Here is a 13570-nt window from a genome sequence, read left to right as displayed (position 1 = left end):
CCTAGTATCAAACTTAGGCCTTAAATTGAGGAAGAAATTTCTGAGAATGTGCTGTGGAGCTCGGCACTGTATGGAAGTAAATCATGGTCTGTAGGTGAACTGAAGAAGAATAGATTTGGAGAGTTCATGATGTAGTTTTCCTTAGAAGGATGTTGAAAATGATCTGTAGTGATAAAATAAGAAATGAGGGGGCTCTCCAGAGAATCAAAGAGGGAAGAGATATGTGTGAAGCAATAACTGGAAGAAGGGCCAGGATAACTAAACACGTGTCAAGACACCACGGAGTAACTTCCATGGCGCTAGAGATAATTAGAGCTTGTAAACAGGGTTCAGAAGAACAGAGATAGAAATATCTTCAACAAATAATTGAGAACATTGGGCACACTTACACTACAGTCATCACAATATAAAAATTTCTGCATTTCAGGTTCTGATGCACCTACTTCAAGAAATGTGTATCAACATACTTCACGTACAAAGCTTCCAACTGAGAGAGTGGCCATTTCTTCATCACATGATGAACAAATGAACCACCAGCAATTTGTAAGTGATTTTAATATTATTTATATGTTCTTGAACATAAAATGTGTTGGTATTGTTCTTTAATTTTTAACACTTTGTTTTCAGAAAAAGTATTAGTCTAACATTTATACAGGGTGATTTTGCTAAATAGTAACAAACTGCAGGAAATGATCTCAGAGAGGATAAGGAGCAGAAAAGATCACATGGAGATATAGCCAGAAATTCACGATGTCTATGTTACAGGGTATTTACACTCCTGGAAATGGAAAAAAGAACACATTGACACCTGTGTGTCACACCCACCATACTTGCTCCGGACACTGCGACAGGGCTGTACAAGCAATGATCACATGCGGTGTTGGCCGTCGAATGGCGCTAGCTGCGCAGCATTTGTGCACCGCCGCCGTCAGTGTCAGCCAGTTTGCCGTGGCATACGGAGCTCCATCGCAGTCTTTAACACTGGTAGCATGCCGCGACAGCGTGGACGTGAACCGTATGTGCAGTTGACGGACTTTGAGCGAGGGCGTATAGTGGGCATGCGGTAGGCCGGGTGGACGTAGCGCCGAATTGCTTAACACGTGGGGCGTGAGGTCTCCACAGTACATCGATGTTGTCACCAGTGGTCGGCGGAAGGTGCACGTGCCCGTCGACCTGGGACCGGACCGCAGTGACGCACGTATGCACGCCAAGACCGTAGGATCCTACGCAGTGCCGTGGGGACCGCACCACCACTTCCCAGCAAATTAGGGACACTGTTGCTCCTGGGGTATCGGCGAGGACCATTCACAACTGTCTCCATGAAGCTGGACTACGGTCCCGCACACCGTTAGGCCGTCTTCCGCTCACGCCCCAACAACGTGCAGCCCGCCTCCAGTGGTGTCGTGACAGGCGTGAATGGAGGGACGAATGGAGACGTGTCTTGTTCAGCGATGAGAGTCGCTTCTGCCTTGGTGCCAATGATGGTCGTATGCATGTTGGGCGCCGTGCAGGTGAGCGCCACAATCAGGACTGCATACGACCGAGGCACACAGGGCCAACACCCGGCATCATGGTGTGGGGAGCGATCTCCTACACTGGCCGTACACCTCTGGTGATCGTCGAGGGGACACTGAATAGTGCACGGTACATCCAAACCGTCATCGAACCCATCGTTCTACCATTCCTAGACCGGCATGGGAACTTGCTGTTCCAACAGGACAATGCACATCCACATGTATCCCGTGCCACCCAACATGCTCTAGAAGGTGTAAGTCAACTACCCTGGCCAGCAAGATCTCCGGATCTGTCCCCCATTGAGCATATTTGGGACTGGATGAAGCGTCGTCTCACGCAGTCTGTACGTCCAGCACGAACGCTGGTCCAACTGAGGCGCCAGGTGGAAATGGCATGGCAAGCCGTTCCACAGGACTACATCCAGCATCTCTACGATCGTCTCCATGGGAGAGTAGCAGCCTGCATTGCTGCGAAAGGTGGATATACACTGTACTAGTGCCGACATTGTGCAAGCTTTGTTGCCTGTGTCTTTGTGCCTGTGGTTCTGTCAGTTTGATCATGTGATGTATCTGACCCAAGGAATTTGTCAATAAAGTTTCCCCTTCCTGGGACAATGAATTCACGGTGTTCTTATTTCAATTTCCAGGAGTGTATTAGTTCATTATGTTTCTACAGTGCAATGCAGTGCAAGACATATTGTGATGATGAAAGCAGTTGTATTCAAGATGTTCAAAGTGGTGTTCACAGGCTCTAAGCATCTGTGAACATAACACAGCAGTGACCAACACACAGTTTCAAATGTGCCATCCTGAAATCGAATGATATCACAGGTGGCATGATTGTGATGTTCCATTGTCTGCTCATCTAGGATGGGCTCCGTATGCATGACTTCTTTCAGGTGCAAGCACAGGTAGAAATCTAATTGATTCAGCAACTGGGCAAGCCATGTGACTGGACTACTTCATGTGATCCGATCCATCAATGGTAAATGCTGCTGAACACGGGATTGTGGAAGTGAGCTGGCGTACAATCATGTAGCAGTCATGTTACACCTCATACCAAAAAAAAAGGCAAGTTGTCCAGGAGATTGGGCTGGATCACTTGCAAGAAGTGCAGATCTGCCTCACTTATGAGGCATTATAGAAGAATGACTGGTCCCATGAAGTAGTAGTCAATAATCCCCACCTACAAATTGTGGGTGAATCAGTGCTGATGTTTGATTGCTACCATAACATTGGTATTATTATTAGCCCACCATTAGGTTTTGTGAAGGATGATGATACTGTCACTTGTACAGATAGCCTTTATCTGTGAATAGTTTGGATGACAGAAATTCCAAACACTTTGGTGACCTGTATGACAAATGAGTGACAAAAACCATCTCTGCAAAGGCTAGTCCATAGGTAATAAGGCCTACATGCATTGTAAGTGATACGGATGGTGCCAATTATCGTGGAGAATGTTCTGTATCGTCACCTTGCTTACCCCACGCTGGTGGGCCGCATGTCTGGAGCTGACACCATGCTCATATTCTGCAGTTTTCAGCACCTGATCGTTCATGTTCCACATTTGTACCAGTGTACGTGCCTTTTATGGTTACCTTTATCATAAGTGAGCCTGTCTCACATAAATGATAAAACACAGCTGCAAACAGTTTATAGTGCTTGTAGAATTCTTGGGTGTCTGGCCAGGTCACATCATAATTACTCCATGATAATTGTCCTGTAAATGTTGCAGTTCTTCTTATTTTCTAATTAGTTAGTTAGTTTACATGTTCGATTGATCAATAGCATGGAAAACCATTATGATGTGGAACATGTCAAATGCACAAGAAATGCATGCTTGCTAAGAAAATTGGAGAAGAATTCCTCAACATGGAAGACAACTTTGTAGTTTTGTTTTCACCCAGACATGTTTCAGCATGTTTTGTGATGTCTTCAGTGGATTTATCTGTTCATTTTCCTTCTGCAGAATTGTTGTTTCATGTTAATTTTTAAAGGAACTTTTGATACAAGAATTTACATTTGTAAAATGACTGATTATTTCAAATATTTTAGATTGTGTCATTGAGTTGAGATATTCTGTATTGTTTATTTACAATGTGTCTAAAGTTTCTAGTACACTTGGACATAAAGTGGATGTATGCATTTGTTTACATACCTCACATGAAGGTATTGGTCTACAGCATCTTGTCTGCAAACAGCAAAACATTATTTTATTTTTCTATTTGTTATGCTTTTCCAATTGAGAATCACTATGTATCATGTTATTTAGCATGTTACCTACAGTTTTGATGTATTGGTGTTTTTACTTTGTTTGTGTTGAGCTACTTTTGCTTTTGTTCGTGCACATGCATTTTTCTGTCGTTTGTTTTCACTGTCATTATGTGTTGTTGTGGCTGTGTAGTGTTAATTTATTTCATGGCTCGTTTATTTAGAATGTGGCATGTGGATTAGAAGTGTTTTTGAATTTTGTGATGTTTAATTTGTGCGCACTTGCCCGCACACGCGCCTGTGTGTGTGCATATGTGTGTGTGTGTGTGTGTGTGTGTGTGTGTGTGTGTGTGTGTGTGTGTGTGTGTGTGCGTGTGTGTGTGTTTCTTTGTGTCCAAGTCAAGGAGAGTGAGAGAGACAGTGGTGGTGATGGTGAGGAAGGGAGAGAAGGAGGGAGGAAGTTGTTGATAGGTATGTAGAGGGAATAGTGTGCAGTGTGGGGAGAAGGGAATTTAATTTTAGAGGCTACTCATATGTAGTTTTGAGGTGGTTGTTTTTTATATAGTTCTTCTATTGTGGCAAAGAGTGATTTATTGCACACTGATTTTTAAATGTGATAGTTTTCTTCTGTTGTTAATTTTTGGTATAGACTGTTACTAGTTTTAAGGATTTTTAAGTCAATTTCTATGTTCATTAGGTGGTGATTCTATGCTGTTAGGTGATCTGCTAATGTTAAGTGTGTGCTATTGCTTTCCAATGCTGTGATTTGTCCTGTATAATTCATTATAAAATTCCTGTGTGATTGACCCACATGAACAGTTTAGCAACAGTTGCAAGTTAGTTGGTATATACCAGATTGGCTGTATTTCTCAGTGTTGGTAGTATTTCTTCCAAGTCTGTTCTGTGTTGTGTTGTCAGTTCTGTGTGCTATGTTGATTCCTTATCTCTGTAGTATATTGCCCACCCTGTATGTGACTTTGTTGTTGTAAGTCATTATGTGCCATTTATTGCTTACTGTTTGCTGATTTGTTGTGAGCTGTGTTGTGTCTGAGTGTGTATATGTTTCATAATTTTGTGTTGCCTGTTTTTGTATTTTATTCTTTACTGTATCTGATATCTTTGTACCATCCTCATTTCCCTATGCAATTTCTTTTATTGTGTTCAGTTGTTCTGCATAATCATGTTTGTTCATGGGTGACTTGCTCAGTCTGTGTAGTAAATATCTGAAGCTGGATCCTTTATGAGTTACAGGTGATTGGATTGGTTATAAATGATGGTGTTAGTGATTGTAGGATTCCTATAAATTTTGAACTGATGTTTGTTGTTTCTCTTGTGTAAAGTGAGATTGAAGAAAAAGAGTTTGTGCTTAAGTGGTGAACTGTATCTGTGGGTGGATGATGTTTATGTCCTTATGAAGTTCTTTTATGTGAGGCTGTGATTCATCTATTAGATAAATTATATTGTCTACATAACTATGCCAATATTTTAGTATTTACTGTTTTGTCAAAGATTTAATTTTATTTCTGATTGATGAAAATGTCAGCTAGGAGGCCACTGATTGGGGTATCCCATAGGTAATCCTTGTTGATAGAATTTACTGTTGAATGTGAAGTAGTTTTTATTTGTGATGACCTTGAATACGGATGATATTTCTTGTGTGTTTGTTATGGATATGTTTACTTGTAGTTGGAGATTTCTGTGATGGTGATTGTTTCTTCTGTTAGTGTGTGTGTGTGTGTGTGTGTGTGTGTGTGTGTGTGTGTGTGTGTGTGTGTGTGTGTGTGTGTGTACATGGAAATCATGTCACTGCTTCAGTGTCCTGCCTATACACATGTAAGAGCATATGGTGACATGAACTGCCACAAGTCTGTTGAATTGTAATGAAAATACACTAAAGACACCTATTTATAGCTGAAATCTAAATTTGCAAGCATAACAAAAACTAATGGCACTGTGACTGACTGCTGTGTGTCTCTCCTTCCTTACAGTCTATGGTTGCTGTGCACAGTGGTTCCTGATGGAATCAAAGTTGGTTAAATGAAATTAATCTACATCTACATGACTACTCTGCAATTCACATTTAAGTGCTTGGCAGAGGGTTCATCGAACCACAATCATACTATCTCTCTACTATTCCACTCCCGAACAACGAGCGGGAAAAACGAACACCTAAACCTTTCTGTTCGAGCTCTGATTTCTCTTATTTTATTTTGATGATCATTCCTACCTATGTAGGTTGGGCTCAACAAAATATTTTCACATTCGGAAGAGAAAGTTGGTGACTGAAATTTCGTAAAAAGGTCTCGCCGCGACGAAAAATGTCTATGCTGTAATGACTTCCATCCCAACTTGTGTATCATATCTGCCACACTCTCTCCCCTATAACGCGATAATACAAAACGAGCTGCCCTTTTTTGCACCCTTTCGATGTCCTCCGTCAATCCCACCTGGTAAGGATCCCACACCGCGCAGCAATATTCTAACAGAGGACGAACGAGTGTAGTGTAAGCTGTCTCTTTAGTGGACTTGTTGCATCTTCTAAGTGTCCTGCCAATGAAACACAACCTTTGGCTCGCCTTCCCGACAATATTATCTATGTGGTCCTTCCAAATGAAGTTGTTCGTAATTTTAACACCCAGGTACTTAGTTGAATTGACAGCCTTGAGAATTGTACTATTTATCGAGTAATCGAATTCCAACGGATTTCTTTTGGAACTCATGTGGATCATCTCACACTTTTCGTTATTTAGCGTTAACTGCCACCTGACACACCATACAGCAATCTTTTCTAAATCGCTTTGCAGCTGATACTGGTCTTCGGATGACCTTACTAGACGATAAATTACGGCATCATCTGCAAACAGTCTAAGAGAACTGCTCAGATTGTCACCCAGGTCATTTATATAGATCAGGAACAGCAGAGGTCCCAGGACGCTTCCCTGGGGAACACCTGATATCACTTCAGTTTTACTCGATGATTTGCCGTCTATTACTACGAACTGCGACCTTCCTGACAGGAAATCACGAATCCAGTCGCACAACTGAGACGATACCCCATAGCTCCGCAGCTTGATTAGAAGTCGCTTGTGAGGAACGGTGTCAAAAGCTTTCCGGAAATCTAGAAATACGGAATCAACTTGAGATCCCCTGTCGATAGCGGCCATTACTTCGTGCGAATAAAGAGCTAGCTGCGTTGCACAAGAGCGATGTTTTCTGAAGCCATGCTGATTACGTGTCAATAGATCGTACCCTTCGAGGTGATTCATAATGTTTGAATACAGTATATGCTCCAAAACCCTACTGCAAACCGACGTCAATGATATAGGTCTGTAGTTAAATGGATTACTCCTACTACCCTTCTTGAACACTGGTGCGACCTGCGCAATATTCCAATCTGTAGGTACAGATCTATCGGTGAGCGAGCGGTTGTATATGAATGCTAAGTAGGGAGCTATAGTATCAGCGTAATCTGAAAGGAACCTAATCGGTATACAATCTGGACCTGAAGACTTGCCCGTATCAAGCGATTTGAGTTGCTTCGCAACCCCTAAGGTATCTACTTCTAAGAGACTCATGCTAGCAGATGTTCGTGTTTCAAATTCTGGAATATTCCATTCGTCTTCCCTGGTGAAGGAATTACGGAAAACTGCATTCAATAACTCCGCTTTAGCGGCACAGTCGTCGATAACAGTACCATCGGCACTGCGCAGCGAAGGTATTGACTGCATCTTGCCGCTTGTGTACTTTACATACGACCAGAATTTCTTCGGATTTTCTACCAAATTTCGAGACAATGTTTCGTTGTGGAACCTATTAAAGGCATCTCGCATCGAAGTACGTGCCAAATTTCGCGCGTCTGTAAATTTTAGCCCATCTTCGGGATTTCGCGTTCTTCTGAACTTCGCATGCTTTTTCCGTTGCCTCTGCAACAGCGTTCGGACCTTTTTTGTGTACCACGGGGGATCCGTTCCATCTCTTACCAATTTATGAGGTATGAATATCTCAATTGCTGTTGCTACTATATCTTTGAATTTGAGCCACATCTCATCTACATTCGCATAGTCAGTTCGGAAGGAATGGAAATTGTCTTTTAGGAAGGCTTCTAGTGGCACTTTATCCGCTTTTTTAAATAAAATTATTTTGCGTTTGTTTCTGATGGATTTGGAAGAAATGGTATTGAGCCTAGCTACAATGACCTTGTGATCACTAATCCCTGTATCAGTCATGATGCTCTCTATCAGCTCTGGATTGTTTGTGGCCAAGAGGTCAAGTGTGTTTTCGCAACCATTTACAATTCGCGTGGGTTCGTGGACTAACTGCTTGAAATAATTTTCGGAGAATGCATTTAGGACAATCTCGGAAGACGTTTTCTGCCTACCACCGGTTTTGAACAAGTATTTTTGCCAACATACCGAGGGTAGGTTGAAGTCCCCACCAACTATAACCGTATGAGTGGGGTATTTATTTGTTACGAGACTCAAACTTTCTCTGAACTGTTTCGCAACTGTATCATCGGAGTCTGGGGGTCGGTAGAAGGACCCAATTATTAACTTAATGCGGCTGTTAAGTATAATCTCCACCCACACCAATTCGCACGGAGTATCTACTTCGACTTCACTACAAGATAAACCACTACTGACAGACACAAACACTCCACCACCAATTCTGCCTAATCTATCTTTCCTGAACACCGTCTGAGACTTCGTAAAAATTTCTGCAGAACTTATTTCAGGCTTTAGGCAGCTTTCTGTACCTATAACGATATCAGCTTCTGTGCTTTCTATTAGCGCTTGAAGCTCAGGGACTTTTCCAGCGCAACTACAACAATTTACAATTATAATTCCGACTGTTCCTTGATCCTAGCACGTCCTGTAATTGCCAAGCACCCTTTGACATTGCAGCCCATCCCGCACTTTCCCGAGGCCTTCTAACCTAAAAAACCGCCCAGTCCACACCACACAGCCTCCGCTACCCGTGTAGCTGCCAGCTGAGTGTAGTGAACTCCTGACCTATTCAGCGGAACCCGAAACCCCACCACCCTATGGCGCAAGTCAAGGAATCTGCAGCCAATACGGTCGCAAAACCGTCTGAGCCTCTGATTCAGACCCTCCACCCGGCTCTGCACCAAAGGTCCGCAGTCGGTTCTGTCAACGATGCTGCAGATGGTGAGCTCTGCCTTCATCTCGTAAGCAAGACCGGCAGCCTTCACCAAATCAGATAGCCGCTGGAATCCAGAGAGAATTTCCTCAGATCCAAAGCGACACACGTCATTAGTGCCGACATGTGCCACCACCTGCAGCTGGCTGCACCCTGTGCTCTTCATGGCATCCGGAAGGACCCTTTTTACATCAGGAATGACTCCTCCCGGAATGCACACGGAGTGCACACTGGATTTCTTCTCCTCCTTAGCCGCTGTATCCCTAAGGGGCCCCATTACGCGCCTAACATTGGAGCTCCCAACTACCAGTAAGCCCACCCTCTGCGTTTGCCCGGACCTTGAAGGCTGAGAATGATCCTCTGAAACAGGGCAGGCAGCTGCATCTGGCTCAGCCAGAGACAGTGCCTGAAACCGGTTTGTCAGACGCACCGGGGAGGCTTTCTGATCAGCCTCTGGGGACGCCTTTCGCTGCCTGCCACGCCTTGGAACGACCTCCCAATCAACCACAGGCGAGGGCTCAGCCCCACTGCGGACAGCAACCGGGGCAACCACAGCGGCAGACCGATCTGGGGACAGACGGGACGAGGTTGACATCCCCGTGATACCCGAGTCCGGCTCCCCACAGTGGTGCCCATTGGCAACAGCCTCAAGCTGCGCGACCGAAGTCAGCGCCGATTGCAGCTGTGAGCGAAGGGATGCCAAGTCAGCCCTCATCCGAACACAGCAATCGCAGTCCCTGTCCATTCTAATCGATGCTTAACAACAGTTACCGAAACACGAGAACGTGCCTAGATAACGCAAGCGGAACACGCAAAGAATGTATCAACTAACCTGTACAAATGCCTAACGACTGTGCTACAATCTGCTGAATTTACGATTACAGTAACTAAAACTCGAAATTGCACCTCCTATACGAAACTCACACGCAATTTAAATAAGAATCTACGAAGTAAACACTAAAGCGCGATGCTACAACTGTCAAATACTATAATACGCCCGAAATATATGAATTAAACAATGCAAGTACCCAAAAAACACGCAAAGAAATTAATTAAACTATCTAACAAATAAGTAAGCTAGGGTTATACGACTTGCTGCTGCAGCTGCTTATCCAACGGCGGCAGGGAGCACACTGACTGGCCAACCGACACTGGCCGTTCACAACAAAAACAGAAGACAGACGACTACGCGAATTTGCACTATTCAGGTACTAAGGCGCGATGCTACAACCCTCAAATACTATAATACACCCGAAATATATGAATTAAACAATGCAAGTACCCAAAAACACGCAAAGAAATTAATTAAACTATCTAACAAATAAGTAAGCTAGGGTTATACGACTTGCTGCTGCAGCTGCTTATCCAACGGCGGCTGTGTTTGGTGCATTTTCAGTTCTTGTTTTTTTTCTGTTAAGATACTCGAGTTCCTTAAACTTTTGTTTTTAGTGTGTTTATAAAGTGTCATTAGCAGTGCCTATGTCAGTTTGGCTAAGTAGTATGTTGGTGCTTTGGTAACTTTCATTAGTGCACCTGGTTTGTGAATTTTAGGTAGTGATTTTAGAGTGGAGCCTTGGGATTTTTCTGTATCATTCTGTTAATCTGTATGTCTATGATAACTGTTTCTATGTTTTTCAGAGTTTCATGTAACTTTCTTTGGTTTCAGCTTGTTGGGTCACCTGTTAACTCTGTGAAGTTGTTGCTCCGGATGAATTCTAATGTTTTGTCAATGTATTCCTTTTCTTTCATTAGAACAGTCAAATTCCCCTTGTCAGATTTTGTGATAATGGCATTTTCTTGCATTAGTTTCTTCTGTAGCTTTCTGCAGGTTTTTTGTCAGTTGCCATGGTGTTTTTTTTGTGGCGGTTTTGTTCTCTTTGAGTATGTGTTTTATTTCCTTAGTGACTAATTCTCTTGTTAAGCTGACATTGAATTTGGATGGTTCAATCTTTCTTGTTGCTTTATGATGTGTTCAGTTTCTGTTATGATATTTTCTGTTGTTCTGTGTGACACCATAGTGTAAGTGACCCTTTTCAAGCAGGCAGATTAATTTATGTCTATTAGATTAACCACCCTTGTTTGAAAGGTGAATTTGTTGTATTGATGTTGTGATTGATAGATATCTGTGTGCTTTACCATTTTGGTTCTTTTCTTATAAAGGCTGTGTTTTTATTCATTATGATATCTGTGTGTTTTCTAACCCTATGCATTGATTCATCAAAAAATGATGGATATTTTATATGGTTTGCTAGTTCTATATGCAGTCTATATGGGTCAGGGTTCAATGCTTGATTTTTGGAACACAGAATGCTTTAGAAAGAGGAGTAAATCACTGGTAGCTGGATCTGGAAAATAAAGTGAATGTAGTAAGAATTCATAACCTAGGCATTAACAAAAAGCCACAGTTACTTGAGCAATGTGAGTGCACAGGTTGTCAACAGGAGTCATACACTTTTCACAATAATACTTTGCCTCTTATTCTTGATCTTAAGTTTTGATAACACTTAGCTGTAATGCCACTTTCTTGAATTGTTCTGTGGTTGACTTCTTGACAATTCCAGAAGCCAGTGAGCTTAACCATAATTTAAAGGGAGTATGTCTTTGCTCTCTGTGGTGGAGGGAGACATGTTTCAATAGTTTGCTCCATTTTCCTTCTTTTGTGATGGTAAACTTGATGTTTATCCACCATGATTAGTCAGCTGAAAAACTTTTATTACTTGATCTTACACATTCTCAGCATTTCACTTCAGATGTCATATGCTGCTCCCTTTGATTGGCTGTTAACAAGCAGGGAATCCATCAAACTGACACTTTTGTTTTGTGAAGTATGCTGCAGGATCTAGTGCAATGATCCTACACTAATAAACATAGATACAGATAATACCAACTGCTCAGATAATTGTTTGCTTGGTAACAAGCCAATCAGCCAAATTCAAAGCTACAAACATTACAGCTTTCTGTAGTTCCTCCATAAGAGACAATCTGCCATTTTTAGTGAACCTTCAAAATCTGTGCAACCACAATGAGTCAACCTTTTCTACTTTTCCAAGGTCTCATATGCTGGTGCATTTCTCCAACATCAGTGCTCGATCACTTATGTCCTTCATCCATACCCCTTCAAAATTCCAATGATGAAGCACTGTATGTGCACATGCATCCACGTTAGGGGGGAGGAGGGGGCGAATAAGAGGGGGCACTTCCTCCCCCCAGGATCTGGATTACAGAGTTTTATGGATATATTTGGTGGATAACAATCAGTTCCCTGGTATAGAAGTATTTAATGTCACCAAAAAAGTCAGTTCTTTTGGCATGACATGCCTCAAAATTGAATGATTCATTTATATCAAAGTGACAGTTTCAGAGTCTAACTGCACCCCCCACCCCAAAGAAAGTAGTACGATCATCAGTTGCATGTAAGCTCCTCAAAATTATAGTGTTTCATTTCATTGTCTAATTAGCTCTCAATTGCCTTAACTCACATAATGCCTGTTCTTAATTCACACAAACTTCCTTCATCCAATGATACCAATTAACTTTTTCAGAGATTAAGTGATGTATTAAATACAGGATGTGTCTTATATGTAAAGAAAAAATTCCTGATGGTCAATGAAGTTTTTACAGGTGAGGCAAAAGTCTGGATACCTCTATAATAGTAGAATGGTGTGAGAAATTATAATGGCATTTGGTACGGATTGTCTGTAAGTGAGGTCACAACTTAGAGCAGCTGTGGTGACAGTGACAGCCATATTGAAATCTGCCATTTGGGATTTGGGTTATGAGTTTCAAATGGGAAGAGAGTCATGCGGCACATCATTTTGAACTGCCTTTTTCTCAGGAATACATATGTGAAATCTATTTTAAGATACCTCTTTTGTTAAACTTTAGGACACTTATCAAGTCGGTATGCTCAGTATGAGCTCCATTGCACTGGACACACAGAGTCTTTTTTGTCAGTCTTGCTGCACATGTTGCAGGATCTGTGGGTCAACAGAGGCATGGTCCTCTTCAATAGGCCACAAAGTTGGACTACGTTATAGATTTTTTACCTCATATGCAATTGATTTCAAATGTCACCACTGATAAATATCAAGAGGTGTAAGATAAGGGGACCATGGTGGCCATTCGATAAGACTGCTCCTACCTATCCAGTGACCTCCAAACTGTCCATCCAGAGACTGTCTGGTTTCAGTAGCATAATGAGGAGGTGCACTATCTTGTTGAAAGTAGGGTTGGAACACATACTCACAGAGCCTGCTGAGATACTTCTCTCCATTCAAGGTTCCATCAATAAACATTGGACCCACAACTTGTATCTCAAATCCCACACTAGACTATCACTTTTTCACCACCAGCACCCTTACAGAAATCCACCCACAAATGGTTTGCATCTGACCAGTAATGAAAATTTTCTTTGTTTGCTTCTTCTTGTAAAAAAAAATTAGCTTTGTCACTCAACAATACCTGTCATATGAAGTTTGGATTCCTGTTACACTGATCCAAAGCCTTTTCTGCAAACTGCACCCACCAATCACGATCATCCTTTGAGAGATAATGTTGCAACTGTAACTTCTATCGGTGCCACTGGTATTTGTGCAACACACGCAAGATTGAACACTGATAAATGACATGTTCTGCACTGTGGATTTCTCACATACTGTGCCACAATTGCTGTTCCAGTCTCCTCG

General features: G+C 42.2%; 1 protein-coding gene across 6 annotated transcripts in view; it reads left to right on the top strand.

The window, feature by feature from the left end:
- LOC126355145 (cingulin-like) overlaps positions 1–13570 on the top strand; it is a 507535-nt gene that overhangs the window by 62856 nt on the left and 431109 nt on the right. For 5 of the 6 annotated variants that reach the window (XM_050005361.1, XM_050005344.1, XM_050005351.1 and 2 more), the window contains exon 2: positions 428–543. The exons of the other annotated variant lie outside the window; for it this stretch is intronic. In XM_050005361.1, coding sequence (XP_049861318.1) covers positions 428–543 — 116 coding nt within the window. The remainder of the gene's footprint in view (positions 1–427; positions 544–13570) is intronic. 6 annotated transcript variants of the gene reach the window in all.

Source organism: Schistocerca gregaria, chromosome 1 (genome assembly GCF_023897955.1).
Source record: "Schistocerca gregaria isolate iqSchGreg1 chromosome 1, iqSchGreg1.2, whole genome shotgun sequence".
In the NCBI taxonomy this organism is placed as follows: domain Eukaryota; kingdom Metazoa; phylum Arthropoda; class Insecta; order Orthoptera; family Acrididae; genus Schistocerca; species Schistocerca gregaria.
This window is presented reverse-complemented; position numbering and strand designations above follow the sequence as displayed.